Source organism: Dermacentor variabilis, chromosome 9, assembly GCF_050947875.1.
Source record: "Dermacentor variabilis isolate Ectoservices chromosome 9, ASM5094787v1, whole genome shotgun sequence".
Classification (NCBI taxonomy): Eukaryota; Metazoa; Arthropoda; class Arachnida; order Ixodida; family Ixodidae; genus Dermacentor; species Dermacentor variabilis.
The window spans coordinates 56531884-56556685 of NC_134576.1; the positions used below are offsets into that span (position 1 = coordinate 56531884).

The 24802-nt window shown below is 47.0% G+C and overlaps 1 protein-coding gene across 2 annotated transcripts in view; it reads right to left on the reverse strand.

Annotated features, from left to right (window-relative positions):
- The window catches only part of LOC142592716 (sodium- and chloride-dependent glycine transporter 2-like), a 159545-nt gene that overhangs the window by 11923 nt on the left and 122820 nt on the right, over positions 1–24802 (reverse strand). For both annotated transcript variants that reach the window (XM_075704315.1, XM_075704314.1), the window contains exons 2-7: positions 23999–24269; positions 15111–15242; positions 13385–13554; positions 12621–12673; positions 11181–11552; positions 15–142 (exon numbers count right to left, since the gene is read on the reverse strand). In XM_075704315.1, the coding sequence (XP_075560430.1) occupies positions 15–142; positions 11181–11552; positions 12621–12673; positions 13385–13554; positions 15111–15242; positions 23999–24269 (1126 nt within the window). The remainder of the gene's footprint in view (positions 1–14; positions 143–11180; positions 11553–12620; positions 12674–13384; positions 13555–15110; positions 15243–23998; positions 24270–24802) is intronic.

Below are 24802 nucleotides of genomic sequence, written 5' to 3' on the forward strand. Positions count from 1 at the left end.
TGACAGAGACGTACCTCCCTGCGCGACATCCTTCACATCGACGTTCCCCAGGTCGTGGGCCATGGCTCCAAGGACGGAGAAAATGACCATTCCCGATATGATGCTGGTGAACGTGTCGAGCACGCTGACTATCATGGCGTCCCTGTGAGGCATCGACAGAGACATTAGAGCTAATCAATAGTGCAGTGAAATGGACTTGAAATACCTATCAGTAATTTAGCTCAAGTGCAGCAAGCAAAGTCTGGGTCTATGGAAAATATAGTAACAGTCAGTTCCGCATTATGAGCAACGCACCAGAGCCTGATGCCCTGAAATAAACGTTTAGATGTTCCTGCAATACAAGCAAATAGCCAAGCTTTTCAATAGCCCCTCTTAAAGGGGAAGGCCTTAAGCGGCTCGTTGGAATGGCTCATACCCAGAAAAATGCGGCATCTAGTTCAGTGAAGCAAAAAATACCATCATCAGGAATGGATGGCAAGCAAGGAGAAATGCAATGGCCGAATTCAAATAAAGGAAAGAAAGAGCGAAGGAAAGAAAGAACGAACGAAGAAAGAAATAAAAAAAGAGAAAGCGAAAGAAATAAAGAAAGTAAGAAAGAAAGAAAGCTACATCAAAGATAGATAGATAGATAGATAGATAGATAGATAGATAGATAGATAGATAGATAGATAGATAGATAGATAGATAGATAGATAGATAGATAGATAGATAGATAGAAAAACTGAATGAGAGAGAACGAAAGAGCGCATTAGGCGCTCACATGTGTCCTTGAGGAGGTCGACCTACAGCGCCATTTGTTCACTTCAAACTGCGGCTCGTTATTTCTTGCAAGAAGTCTGACCTCTCCGATTGTCTAACTTAATGCACTACCACGTGTGCGGCAGGCTTTCGCCTTCACGTGTTTACACGAGTGTAACATGCTGCTGAATTTTCTTTTCCTAATGCGTTTCCATTAGAAGTGACAATGTAGAAATGAATGTCTACGCAAGTGTGAAGTGTGGGAAGCCGGTCATGTAGCAGAGATAGATAGTGGAGCTTAAGAGAGCGCGTGTATTAGCATATATATATATATGTATATATATATATATATATATATATATATATATATTCTAACTTAGGGTGCTTTGCTCCTGACCGCCGTCGTTTGCACTTCACTCCTCCTCGAAGACGCAGTCCATGTGCCGAGTGATCTCCTGAACAATACCTTGCAATGTGGTGAACGCCGTTTGAATCATCACTGCGGGATCTCAAAGAGGTGTGACGGAATGCTAACGCATTTCTCTAGCATTTACCGCTAAGTCGCTACTGAATTGTCTCAGGGCCGAGCAATGAAATCTTCCTTACCTCAGTAAGGAAGCCTTCATTGCGGTGAGGCTACCTTATGTCACTATGAAAGCTTCCTTACTGAGGGGCCCTCGGTGAAGGCTTCCTTGGTGCTTCCTCAGCGTAAGGCAGCTCCAGAGCTACTTTCATGCGTCCTTACGCCGCTCCTGGCCCTGAACGAGCGCTTCACCTCACTGCTTAACCACGTGACGTTTGCTTGCGCATGCGCGCTGTCACCCACCTGCGGAGAAGCGCGAGCACCATAGAGTTAGTAGAACAACTCTAGAGGAAAAGCTGGGCCGGAAAAGTGGGAACCTCTAGGGCGCCGCCCTGTTGCTACTGGTCAATGTGGCCAGCGCAATTACTATTGAAAGAGCTGAAAGCAAGTACAGGTCACCTTATGCTTTGTCATCTAAAAACGCATACCTGATGGCTTTATGAAGGTGGTACGTTAATATTCGGTTTACAGAAAGCGATCGCTAAGTCCGTAACTTATGTAAATCACGATGTACGCATCCATGCAATAAAGAATGACGCGAATTTCGGTTTCGAATCTGTTTTTTGGATGCGCAGTAGTTTCGTACAGTTTAGGTTTGACATGCGATCGCGCGTCGACATCGGACGCAATGGCAAACTCGTGCCTTATGTGCCACCGAAGCCCCGAAGTGCTCCGGCATATAACTTCACATGTAAGTAAACGAATGTACCTCCTTGTTGAGAATATCACGCGAGTAGGCAGCTCTTGTGGTGCATCACAATCGTTTGAGAAGCGTCACAGTAGAGCATTTTTCCACATGCGGAGCGGTGTTTTTATTTGCAGGTTTCCCTTCAGTAGGAAATTGCTGGACAGGCGGACCAGCGCACCAGAATTGTACTGGCGAAGCCGCAAGCAACTCAAAGAATCTGTTTAATTGTTGCACTTTGAGCAATCATGCTTCTACAAAGGCCACAGCAGAAAAACAGCCTGATGCCGAGTATTTCTGTGCCACGAAGTAATCAAGAGGCGAGTGCCTAATGCGGACGAAATCGAGTGGATCGAGACTTAGAACGACAGAAAGCTGAGCTAGTTGGTAAGGATTCATTATGCAAAACAGAGGCGAGGCGTGCAGACAGGACACAAGAGTAGAGAAGTGGGCAGCGCTCGTGTTGTTTGCTTGTAAATACTCTACTCTTGTGTCCTGTCTGCACGCCTCACCTCCGTTTTGCATAGCGAGTGCATCAACCCACATATTAATAGCGTAGGCGTTTTATTAACTGTGCAATATTTTCAACACTTCCTTGCATGCCATTTCATGTGGAATATTTTTCTGGTCACAAATTTGTGCAGCGAATCTGTTTGCATGGTCGACTCCGGGTTTGTGGGACCGTTCACTTGCACTTGATGCTGAGTCTTTTACATGTATCCATAAACTGCAGATATGCACATCAGATCCCTGCGAGCATTTTCAAAATTAATTATTTGAGACAACAGGCACCATATGCAATACTGACATAATCTCAAATACCACTAAGCAGCTGGGACACACTTTTGTTGAGTATACTCGCAAATAAGTGATCATGTGGACAGCTCCAGCTCATTTTCCTTAAATCAGTGTGTACAAGGGGTATGCAAAGATAATGTTTTTTCTCGCGCACCGATTATTTTGCTGTATAAGCAAGAGAACCCACCACGTTAGTGTAACGTATCTTGTACATCACACTAATGTGTGTTTTAATTTACCAAGTGAAATGAGTTACTTTTATGGCTCATTCAGTCATATCACACTTCAAGCTGCATTCATCAATCTTCAGTTGGATTTTGCAAATGTTTAATGAAACATATTTCCCTTTTATGCATATATGCAATGGCAAGCCCTTCCGTGTGTTCCAAAGGTAAAGTTTAAGCTCTAAATTAAAGAAGACATTTCTAGTCAGAAACAAGCAAAAATGGTGAATGCAGAGTATCAGAAGCCCAAGGTACAGAAATTACGAGAAGTGTCAAATGATTTTAAGGAAAGAGTCGTATTTGAAAATGCAAGACTCTTTAGTGGAGGTCAAGCAAGTCAATATAGGTAGAGTACTCTGCAAAATTATGCGAGTGAGAGGATGTCAAACAATGGGTCAGGAAATGCGTTGTTTTTCTGCAAAACAAAAGCTGATTGCCATTACATAAGTCACTTTAGCATCATGAGACTGCTGGTTGATAAATTCAGAAATAAACCAAAAAACAAGACACGCAAAAATAAAAAACAATTTAATGACGCTCTCTCCACACTGGGATAAATAAAAACAAACACATCACATCTAATGTGGACATATCAGACGCCTTGTGAAACACAAAAGAAAAAATTCAGTTTCGAGCTATGGCACTTGCCGCATAGATGTGGGTGGCCTTGAACTAATAGTGATAGTTACCACTGCATTTAGAAATTGAAAGCATTCATGCAGACAAGGAGGATTCTTTATATTTTTGGCTACCACTTCAAATGCCTCCACCAAGTGCTACAATGCTGCACGCAGCCATACTAAGGATCTCGCAGCAACACCTGCAGGTAAAAAGCAGAAGCAGTCAGAGTGCTGGTGTGTACTGGACACTATGTTTGAAAACTTTTAGGCAAGAAGAGTGCAAGAAGCAGACATAACAACTTCATTTATTTCCATAATTCCCCATTTGAATGGCCTTTTCTTTTTGCTTAGACAATGACTACGCCTAGCCACAGCAGCTCCCTCATACTTACTGGCCGTGGAGGCAAATGCAGGTAAGAGGCAAGAAGCAATAGCACTGGTATCGACATTCATCTAATTTTTTTCTTTTAGGCAGCCAGCACACCTCGAACAGCCACTTCGACTGCGGGTGTGTCACCCTAGTCGCCAAGGAAACATTTGAGGGAAAGCGACAGGCAATGTGAACAGCCACTTTTCCATGTAAACGATACTCTTTCTCTCGGATGACTCCTACGCCTCGCCATGCCAGCACACTTGTGCACAAAGATGCCGTGGAGGCACGTGCAGGTCAGAGGCAAGAAGCAGTGGCACTGGCGTCGACATTCACCCAATTTCTTTTTCTTACACTGAGGCAGCCAGCACACCTCGAACAGCCACCTTGACTGCGGGTGTGTCAGTAGATTCCTGTTGTACATATGCTCATAATAAACTTCAGTAAACTTGAACTTGATAATAAACTTGAAGGCAAATGGGACATTGATGCATTGTTTTTTGGACATTTATTGTACACATACAATATATGTTATACTTTGCAGTGCTACAGAGCGTATTTTGAAGCTTCCCCCTATATTTCGCACCTTTAATTACGTATGTGTTGTGTGGCCCTCAATGCAGTTCATGTTGTAGCAGCTGCTTTGTCTGTGTATCGCACATTGGCTTAAGCTCGTGATATCCACATGCTTCAGTCGGCGGTCGGCAGTCGGCGGCAAGGCTGTACCATGTATTGAACTGTTATTTTGCTGTCGACAGGCTGTCCGGTTGCGCACGCACTCAAGGCTATCGATCCGGCTATCAGGGAACACGCATCGACGCGTGTTGGCTGCCTGGTTCACCGATTCTTGCATCAAGATACCAAAGGACCAACATCGGCTTCGTTCCCTGTCGCCCTACGTCGCTCCCATCGCCTTGGTCACCTGATCTCGGCAGCCCGATCAAGTCTGACTACCGTCTACAAAAGGACTGCTCTCGCTGACTCCCATCGCAGTCGGCGGCAAGGCTGTACCATGTATTGAACTGTTATTTTGCTGTCGACAGGCTGTCCGGTTGCGCACGCACTCAAGGCTATCGATCCGGCTATCAGGGAACACGCATCGACGCGTGTTGGCTGCCTGGTTCACCGATTCTTGCATCAAGATACCAAAGGACCAACATCGGCTTCGGTCCCTGTCGCCCTACGTCGCTCCCATCGCCTTGGTCACCTGATCTCGGCAGCCCGATCAAGTCTGACTACCGTCTACAAAAGGACTGCTCTCGCTGACTCCCATCGCAGTCGGCGGCAAGGCTGTACCATGTATTGAACTGTTATTTTGCTGTCGACAGGTGAGTTCAAACGACCACCTACCCACGTTCGTTTTTCTATTTTGCTCTCTGCCGCCGACTGTACCACAATGCCTGATTGTACCGCTTGTGCTGAGCCATTGCCGCGAGACGATAAGTTTCTGACGTGCTCTGTTTGTAATGAAGCTTTCCACCTGGGTAAAAACTGCTCGACGGTCACTGAATCAACCTTTTCGAAAATGTCGGCAGCAAAACGGGGTTCTTGGGTATGCCTTGCATGCAAGACGCAAGCCGTCAAGCAACCTGCAATGGGCAATAAATCGGATGGAGTACTAGAACAGCAACTTTTGACTGTAAACGATAAACTGGACCGGCTGACGACTACAGTCGAAATGTTGGCTAGTCGAGTGGAAGAACTACTGACCTTCAAAGCTATCGGAGAAAAAACTGCAGAAACTGTTCTGCTGATACAGGGGTCGCTCGATTCCCTTGCTGCTAAATATGAATCGGTGTCATCCACTGTAACTGCGAACCAGATAGCAGTCGGCGAGCTTGGCACGCAAGTAGATACACTCTCCTCTAAGATTGTTGCCCAGGCTGAGCTGCTTGAGAAGGTTGGCTCTGAACTTAGCGAATTAGAGCAATACAGCCGGCGCTGCAATTTTGAGATTCATGGCCTGCAATATAACCCCAACGAGGATTTGCCTTCCTTCTTGTCAGGACTGGCGGCGAAGCTAAACATTTCTGATTTCAAACTGACCGATGTTTCTGCCGTTCACCGACTTCCCGCACGCAGCAATGCCATTCCTGTAGTCCTTGTGCAAATGCACACTGTTTCAGCCAAACAGCAATGGCTCTCTGCACGAGGAACTCTGCGTGAACTTGCTCAAGATAGTACCTTTCCGCGGCTTTACTTCAACGATAATCTTTCGCGTGCCCAACGGGAGCTGTATCGGCTGGCAAGGCAGAAGGGCAAAGAAACAAAATTTAAATTCGTTTGGACCAAAAACGGCAGGATACTGGCTAAGAGGGATGAAGATGCACCTATTCTGTATATCAATAAGGCATCTGATCTCGAGAGTATTGCATGAACATGAACAAAGTTGCCTTCAAGACATGTACTAATCTAAACGAGGTTCTTAGTTTCTTTCCAAATCCTAATTGTTGCGCCTTCCGTGCTGTTCACGTCAACATTCGCAGTATTAGAAAACATTGGGACCATTTTCAGGCCTTAATTACTCCTTTGAACTCCTATTTCGATGTGATCGTGCTTACCGAGATTAACATTCCGTCCGACTGCATCAATCAGTATCAGATTATTGGATACAAAGTTTTTTCATACACTAGGCCAATTAAAAGGGGAGGAGGCGTGGCAGTTTTCATCCGGGACACATGGGCGACAACTGAGCTGACTTTCTCGTTTTCCCAAGCTGAAATTGTGGCAGTGCGTCTTTGCGCACCTTCCTTGTCACTAATTCTGCTTGCGGTTTATCGCCCACCGTGTTGCAACGGTCGTATATTCCTGGATGAACTTGATGTTGCCCTGGCCTCGATGTCGTCAATGGACCATGTTTGCCTAATTGGGGATGTCAACATAGATACGCTACGCCCTTCAGCAACGACAGTTGGCAATTATTTGGACGTCATTTCCAAATGGGGCTTGCAAAACACGATCTGTGAACCTACACGCGAAGAATTCCTTGCTGGTCATCTTGTCACATCTTGCATAGATCATATAAATATACGTGCACATAACTTAAGTGTCAAATCTGCCGTTATTACAACGAAACTCGCTGATCATTACATGGTCTGCTGCTCTCTAACAGATGACACTACCAACTTGGTCGCTCCAAACGAAATCAAACAAATCTCAATTGTTGACCCCTTGGCTTTCGAAAAATTTGTAATAAATCACGACTGGCATAACTTTTTGATGACTGTTCCTCCAGGCGACACCTATGACAACTTTGTAACACTGTTCACCGATTTCCGGCTTGCAGCTACACGGGTCTGTAAAATAAAACAACGTAAATTGGACCAAAAATGGATGTCGACAGAAATACTCGCGGCAATACAGGCAAAAGACTTGTTATGGGCTCAAACAAAGAGGAGTCCTAATTGTACTGTTTTGCGGCTTCGGTTCAAAGAGCTTCGAAATAAGGTCAATGCTATGATACGTCTTGCAAAACGTAATAACTTACGAGCGAAATTCACGGACGCTCGTTGTGACAGCAGGAAAACATGGTCCCTAATTAACAATCTTAGAGGTGGTGATATAAACGCTAATCGCCATGTTGATCTGATGTCTCGTTTTTCTTCAAATGGTACTGCCACCGCTAATGATTTTAACTCATTTTTTTCAAAGGTGTCTGGTGTAGCGAGACCTCATCCAGATATTTGCACATTGCAGACTAGTATTTCAGAATCCGCCCTTCTTCCCATGTTTTCGGAACATGACCTCAAATCAATCCTTTTCAGTCTAAAACCAAATAAGTCTCCAGGAATTGATGGCATTTCAATATTAGAGCTGCGCAGAACTTTCGAAGCAATAAAAGATGTGCTACTACTCATTTTAAACAATATTATTACCACTGGTATCATTCCAGATAATCTGAAAAATGCGCTGGTCATTCCTCTTTTTAAAAGTGGCGCACGTAACAATATCGAAAACTACCGACCTATTTCAATCCTTTCATGCATTGGGCAGATATTGGAAAAACATCTGCTCACGACAATGAGCAGCTTTTTAAGCAATCATGGCGTGTTATCTCCTAGCCAGTATGGTTTTGTGCCGAATCGGGGTACGCAGTTGCTGCTTGAAGATTTTTCCGATACACTAAACTCTGCGTTTGAACACAATCAGATTGCTTGTGCATTGTTTCTAGACGTCCGCAAAGCGTTTGACAGCGTCTGCCATAGTATACTGCTAACCAAACTTTCTATGCTAGGCTTTCGGGGTGCGTTTTTGCGGCTTCTGAAAAACTTCTTATCTCATAGGCACCAACTTGTGTCTATTGGAAAATTTCGTAGCAACCTGACCAAAATTAAAGCTGGCGTCCCCCAAGGTTCAATTTTAAGTCCGTTATTATTTAATTTATATTTTAACGATTTGTCTAATGTTGTGAACGTCAAATTATATCAGTATGCTGATGACACTGTCCTTGTTTCACACGCTCGAAGTTACACTGACGCCATCTCTTCTTTACAAATGGCAACAACAAAAGTGATGGACTGGTTTCAGAATAATGTAGTCCATATCAATGCGTCCAAAACTCAACTAATCTGTTTCCACAACCCTGTCAAGCAAGTTACCCTATCGTCCCCATTATATTTGCACACATCACATTGCAATCACTGTTCGTGTGCCCCAGTGCAATACGCTTGTTCAATTAAATACCTTGGCGTGTTTTTTGACAGTGATTTATCCTGGAACTCTCATTTCGCATATATTTGTCAAAAACTTCGCGCAGTGTCTTGTGTTTTGTATAATATAAAATTTTACATGCCATTGTCTGTCCGAAAGCTTGTAGCACATGCCTTATGCTACAGTGTGATCCGGTACGGGATATCTACATATGGTCATGGCGCTCAACATTTGGTAAACCGGGTCAACTCCGTCCTTCGTGGCATTCTGAAGCATGTTGCTTATGATGTCTCCCCCAAATCTGATGTGTTCAAAACTTTGTCCTTACCTGATTTCAATTCTTTGCTGCTAGAAACTGTTGTCTTAAAGCATTTTTGGATAAGTCAGTATAAAATTCCTTATGTGCCTGTTCGTTCCCTGAGACCAAAGAATCCTTACGTTACACCCCGCTGTAAAACGAGATATGGTCGAAGACTCCGTAACTATTATGTCCCAGCAATGTTTAATTTACTCCCTCAAAGCATACAAGATGTGAAAACGAAATATGGTCTTAGAAAGGCTCTTAGACACTTTAATGCGTGATGGGAAGCCTGTCATTTGTGTTTTTTTTTTCTCACTGTTGTCTAATGTGTTTCTGATGGCTCTGTCGCTGTCTGCCAGGCACTGCCGTTCAAGCCCACTGTGGCTTTGGCAGGCCCGATTTCTTCCACTGTAATTCTCAAGTCATCAATAAAGTATTATTATTATTATTATTATTATTATTGTTCAAAAGTAAAGGAGGCTATGATCCGTCATGGCAAGGAATTGTATGTATACATAAAAAAAAGGGGGGGGTATGTGTGTGTGTTTGTAGTGGGGGGTATAGGATTAGGGCGGTACGAAAAAATGTTCCAACACCATCCTCTAGACCCATTCCGTTAAGGTACCGTAACAAAGCGTATCATGCATAAAGTTCATACAACCAACTCTGATGTTACTACACACGCCAGGCGACGCGAGCTACATTTGCCATGACGCATTCGCGACTGCACCGGATGCTCTCCATATTATTCTCGTTAATCGTGCTCACTGCACCGAGGCAAAAGAAAGATCATGGGCGCAGGTGCCTTTAATGTATCTCGACCTTGGGAGGCACTGCTGCGCGTGCCAGGGGAGCTGTCCGTGCGAACACTCCCTGGCACACATTTGCCTCGGCGGCCCCAACCTATGTACCGTTCTGCTTCGAGCTTTGATCCCCCCACTGTCCCTTGGGTGCCCTGGAGTTCCTGCGCCGCCTGCTTTATTATAATCTCGGGTGCTCTCCTGAGACTTCCGTTTGTCGGTTACATGTGCCCTACAGCTGGATCAGTACTTATAATAATAAAAAAACCCGATCTATCGTCGCGACGATAGATCGCGAAAGCGGCTTTTGCAACATACCGCGTCCGTGCGAAGAGAATTACGGAACGCCAACGAGGAATCTGACCACAGCTTCAAGCTCGTAACCTCGTCGAGTGACACTTCTGCAACAGGCGTGACCGCTGAAAACCGCATACCGCCGGAAACTTCAACAGGATGATCCCTCGGTTGCATAACTGCCACCTGTACGGCCAACATGGACCACACCCACACAGTCCCGCAACATAGAATAAAGAACCAACTTATAAAGCCCAAACACACGGCTGCACGCACACATCACGACACCACAAGCGAGACGCCATGCTGCTACGCTGCTACGGTTGCCGGATTAAAACTGACTACTGTCACCAAGTCTAGCAAGCGTCTCAGGAGCTGGCAACCTCGGCGCGTAGCAACATGGCGGCGCTCTTGCGGTTCCCGATTTCAATGCATGGGCCCTATGGGTAGCTTGTCCTCTAGAGTCAGTATAGTAACTCTATGGCGAGCACGGTACGTCTTGCCAGGCATGTTCGTTACAGTCACGCGTGCCGCATGGAAGCGTTGCTAGGCGTTGCTAGGCGTTGCACGACACCGGCGTGCCAGCGTTGCTGGAGCACATCAAGTTTTGCACTGTAATGCGCTACTTTCTTTAAGTTCAGTAAATAAAACTAGAAGAAAGCGTCCACGCTTCTCCACATTAGCTCTTCAATTTAAAGATTGTGCGACGATACAACAATTTTTTATTGAATAATGGTGTTCGCGTAAAGCTTTTAAGAGATAATCTCGAACCCAGGCATGCGGCAACCGCTCCTTACGTGAGAACGGATGAAGGCAGCTTTCAGAGTACGCTTGCTTCCTCCATCGATCCTTCGCTGTAAGGAGGCCTCACGTAAGGTTAGGAAGCGCTCGAAGAAAAGGAACGTTTCATTGTTTGGGCCTCACTCTTTAGAATTTAGGCGTCTGTCGACTTATTGAGAAATAATGCCGGCACTTCTGTGGCACCGGCCATCGAAAACTACTAGCCGCGGACAGCAACGCTGTCAAAAGCTCACCAGCGCGGTTCGTTCGTCAAACGTCTGACAAAATGGCGGGGTGTGAGCAGGTGCGAACAGTTAGCGACCGCTGGATGACGCACCTGAATACGTTGTTTGAGAACTTGTTGTAGCTGCTGTACATGATGAGACCACCCATGGACAGGCTGAGCGAGAAGAACATCTGTCCCGCTGCGGCCTGCCACACCTTAATGTCCAGCAGCCGTTCGAAGGAGGGAGTGATGAAGTAGAGCACGCCGTTGATGGCGCCCGGTTGGCAGAGGCCGGTTATCATGAGCGTGATGAGGATCACGTAGGGAAAGGTGGCCGCGAAGTAGACCACCTTGCCCGAGGTCTTGATGCCCTTCACGAGGCAGGCGACCACGATGATCCAGCTGAGCAGCAGGCACAGCGCCAGGTCCCACTTGATGCCGCCCAGGTCTTCGAGGCCGTCGCTGATCTCCAGCACGTAACGCCTGTGGAATGTGCAGAACGTGGGGCAAGGCGAAAGGAAAAACGAACCTTTTAACTGACTTATTCGACGGCTGACTGAAAAAAAACGCGAATTTCGGTACATATTGATTCATTGATTGATGGGTTCGTGTGTTATAACTCGTTGTACAAGTTGGATAGTCCATCTCTTCGTCTAATTAGCACCTTTCGATGCTGAGCTACAATCAGGAATCACTATATCTATTGGTATCAGTAAAACGAGAACAAGGTAAAAGCGGGAGCCAACGTTTAGACAAGTGTGCCTCTCTTTCCCAAGGAGACATATGCTTTCCTCGGCACAGGACATATAGGTAGGATTCTTCTAAAGGGGACAGGGGAACGCGGGTGTCCAAGGCAACGGCTGTGGGTGTGTTAGCGCCGAGGGTGTAGAATTGAAAAGAAAGTTGTGCTATTCAACATCACTGGAGGAACGTTTCAATAGCACACCTTTCTTTTTAATTTTATTAGTCGCCGCTAACACACCCTCAGTCATTGCCACGCCCATCCGCCTTACCCCCTCTCCCCTTTAGAAGAACCCTACCTGTATGTACTGTGCCGAGGAAAGCATATGTCACCTTGAAAAAGACCAGTCCACTTGTCGAAACATTGGCTCCCAGTTTTACCTTCCCCTCCTTTTGCTCATTGTCTTGAACTTCTATCTCCCGCCTTCCCTATGTTTTCGCTACATCTATTGCTGATGGACACAGCTCGGTGAAAGTAACCGCCCAGAAATACTTTTCGTGACAGAAATCTCAGTTTTGCTGTTGGACATTGTTTTGTGTTTACGTAAGTCGGTCATGCCAACTTTGAATGCTTTATTGGAACAGCAAAGGCTAGATCAAGATGGTTCCCGCAAGTACTGCATGTTCACGTGCACAGTTACGAGCTCATTTATTTTTGCGTGCTTGACACCTCACTGTGCCGCTATGCCGCCCATTGCCTCAATTGTTCACTCGCAGCCCTCTCATTCCTCTACCCTAATTCTGCCACGCAGAATTTCGTTATGCGATAATATTCTCGTTGCAAATGCGGTGGTATGGTAATGTACTTACTCCCAGTAGACCTGGCTGGAAGGCTTTGTCACGTTCAGGTTAACATCCGAAGTCTGCAAAAAAAGTTGGATAATATTGAAAAGGTCCTTTAAATGAACAAACAGATCCTGATTTCTTTTTACCCTACCGTTCATGCAAATTCCGCCTACAGTTAACGTTTGTTCGACTACCGTTCTGCTTGAGAATAATTGAGGCACTTGGTCAATGTCTCTTCTCCGCAGACGTGCAATTATCCGTATGTGGGCCTCTGCACCCTAGGTTTTGTAATGCTTTCGTGACTGTTGGGCGGGTACAGTGTAGGTATTATTTCCCACAGTTTCTAAAGACAATGAAGGATCCGTTACGTTCCTCCAGTTTCTCAACGCTTTCTCAGTTCATACATATCTATTCAGATAAGAGCTCCCGAACTAAAGCTTCCACAAAACCTCTTAACTTTAGCAAGAAATGAGCCCAACGCGGAAGAACATGATTCTACAGAAGGAAACGCTAACACGGCGTTTTTATCCAGCCTTTGACCTCCGCTGTGCGTTTCGAACTCCCCGAGGCCTCCGCAGTTGTACTCTGTATCTTACCTTTCGACCAACGACTTAATGATGATCGTTGCGAGAAAAGTACTATACCTACGGCGACGCCGCGTACGTGTCTCGGCGGACCCCAATAAGAGGTCTCGCGGTAAGCGCACTCACGACTAGTCGGTATTCTTAGGTCAAATAAGGAAACAGCGACGGCCGGTGGAGACAACGCATAGCAGACGAGGTTCTCACGTTCTGCGACCTCACGAAGCAGGGAGTGTCGTTGGCCCACCGCGGGTCGCAGCGAGCCCACGGCACCTGCGACTGGAACGTGGAGGCAGTGTAGTAGATGGTGTAGGCCATGATGACGTTGTAGTACACCGCCACCACCATGGAGACGCACACCATGGCGAAGCCGACACCTGTGCACAGGAGAGGTACGGAGCAACGTACATACCTTCTTTACCTGCAGTATATCTGGTTTTGGCACGTAAAAGCCCATAATTTTTTTACCTGCAGTATGAATTACCTTAATTCATTTCTAGGGTTTGACGAGCCCAAAGAAACAAGAAGACAAGAACCGATAGCGGGGCGAGCCGTAGTGGGGAATTGCGGATTCAATAAAACGCGTTGTGTTTGGTGCCTGAATAATTACTAGAATTGTGGCACCGCTGAAGACGAGTGACGCCTGACGATGTTCCTTCTCTCGCCTTCTGAGTGACAATTCTCGGGGTTAAACGATTAAGGAATAATTTTGGCCACCTGAGGTTCTTCGACCCGCACCCGATTTGCGGTACACGGTGGTTCCTGCATTCTGCCTTCACCGGAATGCAGGGGTCGTAGCGGGGATTGGACACCCTCCCCCCCCCCCCCCCCCTTCCCCGTAATGCTTATCTATCTTTCTCTAAACGCTTGCGCTGTTCTGTTTTGCTGTTTCTTGCTTGCTATCTTATTTTTATTTTTGTTTTACTTTGTTTGCGGCCATTGCTTAGCGGTTAGGGTGTTCTGCCGTCGATCGCGAATCCGACTCCCTGCCTCAGTGGCCGCGTTTCCACGGCGGCGGAATGCAGGAAAGACTCTGTACCGGTACCCCCCTGCAGGCCGCGTCTTCTTGCCTATGTGTTGCTCTAGACCGTTAAGGCGCACAATTCAACACAGTCAGCGATTCTAAATTATGCTGAACAAGCTCTCGTAATGGCCTTTGTTAACGGCAATCGACACAGAAGAGAATGCACCACGGCGGTGCAGTTCGCATGGAGGTCCGAGTTGCAGCAAAAGTTTGTGCGTTGTGTTGCGACTGATATGCGCAGCATTTCATTCGGCTAACGAGTGGAATCATATCCACGGCGGCGAAGATAACATCCAACCCTTATCGTGGCACTGTCCTCTATTCGATATGCAAATAAATAAATATCTAAAGCGATACCATGAACAGGCAATCATGCACTGAGCGTGCAGACGCTACGGGAACACTGTCCTGCAGCCGATCCTCGGCCCAGAAAGCACTGAATGCACATTCGCGTTTTTTTTAACGACTGGCTTGCATGAGCGCCTTTGGCTACGTGGTACTGCTCGCGCACGTGTGCGCGTTCATCGCCTTCCTCTCCCTCTTCTTCTTTTCCCCTGATTCCCTCCCTCTGCAAAAGGTAGCCGACCAGACGCTTTCCTGGTTAACATTCCCACCTTCTCTTTCTTTTCTCTGTAAACCGCACAGTTCTATCTTTGAAGTTCGCTCCAAATTGGTTACGTATAATGCATACGTATTGACATGTTGCTAGGAATCCCTTTCACAGCTACTGCCAAGTTTAACGCTTAGGCAAGAATAAATTGTAACTCAATCTAAGATTTCTTATTGAGCACTGCCATACCGTCAACTCTCGTTGAGACCCCATTAAGCCCTCTGCGAATTTTTGTCGCAGCTGTCACCCTTAAATGTCGCACGCCACCGCGCGGGCGTCCGTTGGTGCACGTAACGTACCTTTGCAGATGGGCGCGCAGGCCCAGATGGTGAGCGGACTCCGACCGGAGAACTGTCCGAAGGCGAGTTCCATGAAATACATGGGCTTGCCGGCCAACGCAAGCATGATGAGGTACGGGATGAGGAAGGCGCCTGCGAACAGAGACGGCACAGCATGGAAGACGTGCCCACAAGTCGTCGAAGCGACGCAACACAAATGTCAAAAACACTCAAAGTTTCACGGAGCTAAGTCATTGCCGTGATGCCGATTTTCCATAGATCGCACATACAGCGGGCCGCAAAAGCTTAAATAAATTATCCGGTATTGGTGGAGTGTCGCTACAGGAGGCTTTAACCTCGCGATCAAGGAAGGCAGTTGAGGTACTTGAGCATTTTTTTTCTAACTCACTGGGGTATGCCACTGCAGGTCCTGCAAACCACTCTTTCTTCGAAATGCAACTATAAGACACGAAGTTTCCTCGTGGGCTATAATGGACTGCAATGTATGCACAACACGTTGCAGTCACGCGTGCGAAACATCTTTCTTATCTGGACTGTCAAGAGCTTCCATGTACTTTCTGCTTTCCGTTTCGATGTGGACACGGTGTCGGAAAACTTGCGAATCTTATTTATTTACTTATTTAACCAGTAATGCCAATCACAAGAATAGAGAGGAGATGTCCTAGTAGGGCGGCATGGAAATGAAGAGAATACAGCATACGCACAGGCAAAATGATGAATACAAAACGAAAAGCATAATTCTCAGCTTTGCACGGCCAAATTTAAAGCTAATCGCACGCAACTTAAGTCAAGTGCGGACCAAATTTACTGCTTTTACAGTTAGAGCCTGACCTGAAGCCGTTCGATGTCGTTTACCGTTGCGTGTGTGAGTGCTTCCATAACATGCCATTTTGTTATGATGAGGCGGGGATAGATAACCGCCGCTCGTCGTTTGTGCCTGTGCCAGGCGTTTTTTAAATATCTCACCTAATACGTTGCTTTTAGCTCCGCCGCCGTGGCAATCATGAAATGTCATCTGTCGCCAGAATGGGAATGATTTAAAAAAAAAAAGAAATCCGCCTCTTATCACCATCACAATAACGTCACTCATTCTGCCCGTAAATGTGCCTTCACTGCAAGACACGTGCACTGCAGTGCATTTTAAATTCCAGCGAATATAGACGTAAATTGCAATGTTTCAGTGTCTGGGCGGCATCAGTTCATCATTCTTAGCGCTTAAGTTTTACCTGGCAATGCACTTATGTCATAAGCATTTTATCCTTGGTTGATAACACGAACTTACTAAATAAACAAGTTTGAACTAACGAATGACCGCTCGCGTCTCCCATCGAAGAAAGCTACCTTAGAGATGATGTTATTTGTATGTTCTATAATGTTTATTTCGTGCATTCTGGTCTTTAAGAATTTTAATTTCTCCATATTCAGTCTAATCTAACGTAATATTAATGATGCATCGTCAGCTTCTTTGTTGCCTTTGTCGCCTAAAGGTGGCGGGGGTAGTCAAGCTGCTAAAACTAAGATACACCCCCCCCGCCACTCCCCTGTTATCCTCACCGCTAGGGTGCATTTCATTATGCACTTATGTGGTAAAATATACCAAATCAAATCAAAACCACCATAAAGATGCGTTACAGCTACTTTCGAAAGACGAACGTTCAATTAGTAAAACGTATTCTTGGGCGAGTGTGACGTAAAAAGCAGTGCGCGAAAAGACGAGGGCACAGAGAACAGGTCAGGGGCCGGTAATGGTTTCTGTTATTCACGTTATGTGCTACTATTTTGCCAGCATGATGCCACTTCCTCGCGTCAGCGCCCCCTAATAAAATGGAATAAACAATAATAGAACAACAATAATGATAAACAATATATAGAAGCTAAACGGCGTGACTTGTTCAGCATGAGCAATAAATAGACCTCGATGTTCTTACCTCCGTCTGGGATGGAATGCGCGACCATAGTGCACGCGAAAGGGGCCCTTAACCACTTTGCATCAAAGTGGAGAAAGGCATTTGAAGTGAAAATAGGCTATTTGAGAAATGCTTTGCCGCAAAAAGTACTGCAACGCGTGCAGAAGTTGAATTATTGGCAATCGAATGCGGCCTCCGCTGTGCTCCCGTTCCTTCTTCAATGCATTGCACTGCGAAGGCTACGGCGGAGCCGGGCGTGCCCACAACGCTCCGCCTTCTAAATGTCACCGTGGTGCGCAGTTCAAATTGTATTTCGGATGTTAACGTAGACGCCACGACTTCGGCCTTTGGTGCCTACGACGCGCAAAACATGGGCCAAACGCGGTTGTACTCAGCGAGCCGCAGCGCTCTTGGACTCGTGGCGGCATCCCGCGGCAGCCGCGGTATCTACGCCATGTAGCTGACCGCAGCTACCAGTAGCAGTTGCGTATGGGAATGCGCTTTGTTACGAAATAAAGAGTAAGCCGGACTGCTTAAAAAAGGTAAGCGAGCAGGCTTCTGTTCAAAAGAGAGCGTTTGAGAGACGCAGACCGCGCACGACAGCAAAACTTGGCTGAGATGTTCACAGCGGCATATGCTACCCGCGGACTATGTTACTCCACAAGCCCAAGGGGTGGTTCGGGCCCCTTGAAGAGCACAGTAGTATACACTCTACAATTCTGATTAGGCAAGCGGGTGTCGTGACGTATGTGAATTCCGCGCTGTACGACTGTATACTCTATTGTGCTTGCTATCGCATGTGACCGCGTAAATATTATTAGAATGCAATTCGGAACACCAAGCCTTCACCCGTTATGAGTCAGCATTCACCTGTTCTGACCCATGTGAATTTCTAGCTTTGGAAACTTGACGTTAAATGGCATCGCATTTTGCGGGCTTATTACGAGGTGTCTTGGCGAGAGTTTGTGTTCACGTACACGGTAGAATCCACCATGAAAGAGCCTAGACGGCAAAAAAGGTAACAAGATATAGACAACCAAGCAAATGAATGAATGAATGCTCCTGATTACACTGTCAGGTCTAAAACACGAGCTGTGCCCATCAGCCTGTTCTTGCCAGCACCCCACACACACCGTAACTGAGTCTAACCATTGGCAGAACACAGATGAATATGTAAGATTATAGACATGTCCAAAGAAACCGGTAAAATTATCTGGCTGTTATGCTAATGCTATGCCAAATTCTTTCCGCGTCTCAGGCACACTCATGCTTGTGCGCTCCTTTCTTGCTGTTCCATCTCTACACTGTCGCGGAATCTTCTTCTAAACATATCAGAACGTTGTACGCCTTCCTCTGTGCTTCGTTCACGCGGGGCAAGCAACCCTGGCGACAGCAGAGTCCATGTCATTGTCGCTAATTAAGTGCAGCCTTTCAAAAGCTACAGGAGTGCGTAATTAAACGCGCAGCGCAAGAACACGGGACGGACAGCAATAAACAAACGTCGTCCCGTGTTCATGCACGGTATGTATAATTCTGCGCCCCCGATAAGCTCAACCTTTCACTCTTAAGGGAAGTGTAGGGGTCCTTGTCAATCAGAGGGCAAAGTGCAAGGCTTCGTCATTATATCATCACCACCATAATAACTATGGTGGTGATGATGATGAGCGTCATCACCATCTTTTGTATTCACTGCAGGAGGAACGCATCCCCTAACAGTCTCTTATCACCCCTGTCCTGAATTAGTTGATTCCACCATATGTCTTAAAATGTTTCCTCTCATAATCGCGCCTAATACCTACGCAGTCCCCAACAGTGCTGCCTTTCCATTCACCATTATCATCGTGACCACCAGCAGCAAAGTTAAAGGAACGTAGAGACCAAATTTCGAGGCTGAATTTAATATGGCACAAGCTTTGCATGCTTACGAGGAACGCTTTCACAAAGTTTGGCTTACAGCAGACGGCGAATAGGCAATTTATTACTATGTTAAAGTCTGCCAATGAAACGTGGCTTCCTCCTTCGGGCTTGTCTCGATTTCCTTCATGAAAACGTCGTTGTTGAAAGCATAGTAGTGCGAGTTTAAAGGCTCTGGTGGCACCGTATGTTTAGAGCGGCTGCACGCGCAGCATTTACCCAACATTTACATAATTTGCACCCAACATTTACCTAATTCTAAAGTTATTCGCCCCTGTTGGCGCTGATTATTGAAACGAGAAACTTTGCGGTAGAAATTGCGCGACATTTCATTACCGAGGACACGATCGTGCACATGCCGGTCGTTATCACAGTTCCCTAGATGCTGCGTTTTGCCAGGGAGTTAAAAATTGCCGCCCGAGAATTTGGTGTCTGCACTCCTTTAACCCTGTTGCAGGGAAAAGTTATTCCGTCATCCCGAGAACTGGTCAACCGACCCCGCCTTCTAAACTGGTGATCCTATTACCTTGGTCTCAACGCCGTTAGTACGTATGGCTGCTCTACTCATGCTGTAGAACAGCTCTACTGTTCTCATCCCTATCTCAACGAAGTTCTCACCTTTTGCGTTTCGTGGCTAATGCGCGCAGCTCGCATTCTCCATCATATGGCTGCTACTATTCTACACGCCATCTTTTCGCTGTGCAGTCCATCCAGTCATGCCTGAGCTAGTACAGTGTAAACTGGGCCCCGTCGAATTCTTCCCTTCCTCTATTCCATACGTTTACTCCCTCCATCGCAGACGAAGGTCTTGCTTGGACTTGCGCTATGCCAGTCACGCCGTTTTGTTTCGGTATGGCAGGGTCTGGTAAGGGCAAAGCACCTTCTGTGTCACCGCCCATTCTTCAACGATCGACGATGTATCATGAGAGCTAGTCTTAGATACTTGGATGGTTGACCGCTCACGGAGGAAATGATTCCGGGTACTCGGCTGAAGCACTCTTGCATGCGCAAAGGCATAAAAGCCCGACTATACTCTTCTTGAAGGCGACTGGACCGCGCCAACTCTTGCGACTGTCAGCAAACATTTCCCTGCGTGTATGTTCACGCTAACGCTTTATTACCCATGTTAGCTTTCGTTTATCTGATTTCTCTTGTTCGTTGCCTCTTCCTCAAATTTAAGGCAGCCAACAGGGCACGCCATTGGTTAACCTCCTAACTTTCTTTTATTCTTCGTCTCTGTCTATTATTGCGGCATCATTCGAAATGATGGCGCAGAAAAGGCAGCTCGGACCTTCTCTCTCCTTTCGTTCGCTTGCCCTACCCCTTCCCCCAGCATAGGGTAGCCAACCAGACTCTTGACTGGTTAACATCCCTTCCCTCTTATATCCTTCTCTCTCTCTTTATCGTCTCTGTCTATCTCTTTATTTGCTATGAACAAAACGTTTGTATTCACTTAACTTGCTTTCAAGTTCTTTTCGAGATCTTTTTTTTCCTTTTAGGCTACCAGTCTCGTTGCCACACCATGATAGCTGTGTAGAAGTAGGATGGAGCGAGGTCGGAGTTAATTCAATGTAACTTTCGCACGTGAAATTCATGCCTTAATGGTTCGCGCCCGTCAACTCACCTAATTGCACTGCCCTTACAGCCAACGCCCGAGCAAGCCACAAGAATTTAGTGCGGATCCTCGACCTTCCTGAGGCATTCCAGCGTCGTCTGGAAATGCGGATTCAAGTCGGTGCACTACTGCGAGCGCGCAGTGCTGCACCGATTTGAATCGGCATTTCCGGGCGACGCTGGAATGCGAATGCAAAACGCGTTCGGCGGTGCAAAGAAAGTCAACGCGAGAGAGAGACAGAGAGAGCGGAGAGAACGCGGCGAGGGACGACGACGTTGGGGTTTCCCGCGAGGGCCCACCGCGAAGCAGCGAGCCAGACCGCGCCACTTTCACCGACCCACTTCGGGCGACCCGCGGGAAATGAGCAACCTCCCAGCGGGTGACTGAACCACCTCGGCCGATGGATCGGAACTGCTCCGCCGCGTCGGGATGTCGGCGCGCAAGGAAGGGTTGAGAACTGCACGCCCGTAATCGGCGAGAGAGCGTATGCGTAATGCCGTATTCATACGGGTCCCCGCTGTTTTCCTGTCGCCGCCGCAGACAATGCCTCGTGCTGGTGGTTGTGGTTGCGACGAGCCCCCGAAAGGCATCCTCCGTTGCGGCCCTCCTCTTGGCAATCAGATGCGCTCTCTGCTCATAGAAGCATCGGCACTATACGAATGAAGGTAGCTGTTGTCGACGCCGTCATCGTGTATTTGCGCGGATAGAATGGTTTCGAATCTTCTATTCTCAATATCTTCTATTACCGCATAGGGTTAATAGATTAAATGTCCTACTGACTACTCTGCACTGAGTATACTCAGTGCAGAGTAGTCAGCCGGACAGTTAATCTGGTGAGCCTCTCTGCCTTTCATCTTCTCTCTCTCTCTCTCTTTCTCTCTCCAGTGTCGGCTTGTTACCATAAGCCAACAAGACGACAAAGCTCTCATAGAAAAGAAAATATTTACACTCTCTGCCGCACCGTCATTAGAGCACATGCAGCGCTTTTTGAAGACGACTGGGTTACGCGACAGCAAGCCTTTGAAGTCGCATTGAATGCTGTTGTGTTTGCGCATGCGTCACTTCTCATAGCTTCTTTTTTTTCCCTGTTTTTCCCCCTCTGAAGATGTGGGGCGACAAACAATATGCCACCTGATGAGCCTGCCACCAGCAAAGCAATATTTGCTATAGCCATCTAAGGAAGCGAGCGGATGGAGCGTACTTCCTGCGTAGTTTTCGCGGACGTCGTCGCAGCGCTTATCTTAAGCTGCGTAACGAGTGCGCCGCGATGCTGTCCGTAATGTTCCTCGTGTGGTTACCGCGACCATGGCAGACTGACGCTAAGCACGCACGCTGTAGCCTTCGTCTTGAACCGAACTTGTGTCATGCGAGCTTGCATGTTCGACTGCTAAGCATAATACTTGTGCAAAGCGCCCCCTTTGTTCTACTCACCCTCCCACACCTATCCTCCCGGCACTACCATGTCTTTATCAATACATTTTTTTTATATTAAATTTATTTTGAAATACTGCGTTCATATTCTAGACCTCAGCAGCGCGGTAGACTTGTAACTACACAACAAAGGGACAGAAACGGGGGAACTACATAAAAATTAGGGCACGTTATTATGGGCGACATTACAGGTACCACATAATCGCGGTGTAGCAAATATAAGAACATAGGCTGAAACCTTTTGCGTCTTTCAACCGCCCGCTGTGCTTTTACACCTCAGGGCGTGCACGAAAAAAAAAAGACATTAAAATAAGTAAAAGTAAAATGACAAGCAAAGCGCTCTTTGTGCCCATAAATCGATCGTCACTCTATCTCTTAGTGCATTTCGAAAAATAACGTGAGTATCTAGACTCGGAGGCAGGCAGACTGGATAATAAAATGCGCACATGCGTTAGCCGGTCGTTACTCAACTTTGCGACGCGTGGCGCTACGCGAAGGCGAATATGCAGGAACTCCGAGAAGAGCGGGGAAATCCCGGCCACCTACGCCTGGCCCCGACGGTAGCACGCATATTGTGCGCTACCTTCACTACCCCCCTTCCCCTCCCTCGTGGCGACTACACATCGCAAGCCGCACCCCATTGTCACGTATCTAATCCGGTCCCAGGCTTATCGGCGGCGCATCGACAAGTTGAAAAGCACGGAACGCGATCGAAATGTACCAAAAATGTTTTTTAGAGTGTCATAAATATTCACAGGGTCTCTTATGTTACCCTAAGACGACTTGAACGCGAAAGCCCAAGTGCCGATGCATTGAGGATGGACACGTGACGTACACATCCCCCTTATATCGCTTAGTCATCCCTCTTAATTTGCTTACGCGTCCTATTAGTTCGCTTAGTTTACTTCGCTCAGTCATCCCTCTTAATTCGCTTGGTCATCCACTTCGTTTACTCATCCTATTAATTTAGTTAGTTTAATTCTATTTGTCCTCTTAATTTAGTGATCCGCTTAAATCGCCCAGTCATCAATTTTAATTCTATTGCCTTTACCTCACCTGAGTCGTCCGCTTAATTCGCTTAGCCATCCACTCAATTCGCTTTATCGTTCTTCTTAATTTGCTTTATTATCCACCTTTATCAGAGTAACCAGCTGGGCTTGTTGGTTGAACATAGTAGAAGGTTACAGCGCGGGAACCGACCGAGACTGCGCTGTATCGACGGAGACTACGGCGGAACTCCACCCACTCACGCGACTCAGTTACGAGCGACAGCCAAGCTTGTCTTATCTGGTCTTCTCTGTGCCACCACCATCCTTCCATCGACACGCACGATACACGTCGCCGTCGTTCTCCAGACATCGCTGCGTTGACGCCTCACAATGTGCGTCCGCCTGATTTGGTGTTTTCCATTTCGGCATAGCTTGCGAGCGGCGTAATACATAAACATTAAAACCGCACGAGAATACAGTTGTGATCTTCGCGATGAAAAAAAAAACATTGCATAAGGTTACACGACACGCTGCATTCAATGAAAGTAACCGCAGTTGTACGCGTCGCCGTTAGTTGTGAAGTCTGTAATTACAACATATTTTTACATGCGTGTATGATCTGCGTTATTTTCTTCTTGCCTTCCCGTTTCTTACGCCTGAGTAATGCACATGGGACTTTGCGATAGCCAATGCTCTTATCTAACGAGACCTTCCTTCCAATTTTTCTGTTGCATTCGGCACTTTCGATCGCGATCAATTCCGATTGTGTTTGAGCGCGATCAAAAGTACCCCTTGTAACCGGCGCACGAAACAATGAAGCAGAGGTGAACACCACGTGCTTGGCAGAACTGTCCACGCTTCGGCCACACTTCGCAAGTCCGACGCTCTCTCTCCAATAGCGGACCTAGTAGTGAAAATGGCAATACATCAGGATACCACGTCGCAAGTCCCGCGCAGTCCCCGTGTTTTATTTTCGCCTTCATTCGTTCTCCTCGCTACCAATCAATATGGTTTCGCAGTGCCGGCACCCACCTCCTCCATTCTGGTAAGCAAGGTAGGGGAAGCGCCACACGTTGCCGATGCCCACGGAGAGGCCCACACAGGAGAGCAGGAACTCCCAGCGGCTGCCCCAGTTGCCTCGCGACGTCACCGACTCCGCACGCTCCCTGGGGGGCGGGTGAGGCGCGAACTCGTCGTCGTCGTCATCTTGGCTCTTGTTCGCCGTCACCGTGGTAGGCTGTTGATGGGCCGCCGCGTCGTAGCCATTCAGGTGCACCGGAGTCAACGTCAGAGATCCCGAACTCTGCGTGAATGGGGATGATACGAAGCTCAAAGTTAGAGTAACGTAGAGGAAAAGAAAAGGAAGGAACGCAAAAGTACCCGCACGCAACCTTGCACAAGCCATTCATGACAAGGCTACCTTTGACAAAGAAAGGTGCCCCTATCGAGACGTCGAGCAGCCTGTCTGAGGCACTCTACCCCGATTTGTACAGCTTCTATCCCACAATGCGTTTCCATTTGTCGGCCCTTGACTTTTTGGGGGTAATGTGGAATGGTAAAGGAATGCAAAAGACATGGATTAAAAGGCGACGTGAGATGAGCGCTGAGCGAAAACATTATTTGCCCGCACGTGTATGTGTTGCTGTGTCGCCATGCTTTACGATTCCTAACGCTGAACCAACAAGCCCAATCTCTGCCCCCTGGAAACACGTCTCACCATACTAATTAGTAATTCATTTGCGGAACTACACACAACTAAACACTCCATCCAAAATTTCAAAAACATCCGTATGGGCTCTGCATTGGGTTAGCGGAACTAACTTAGATTGATCAAGT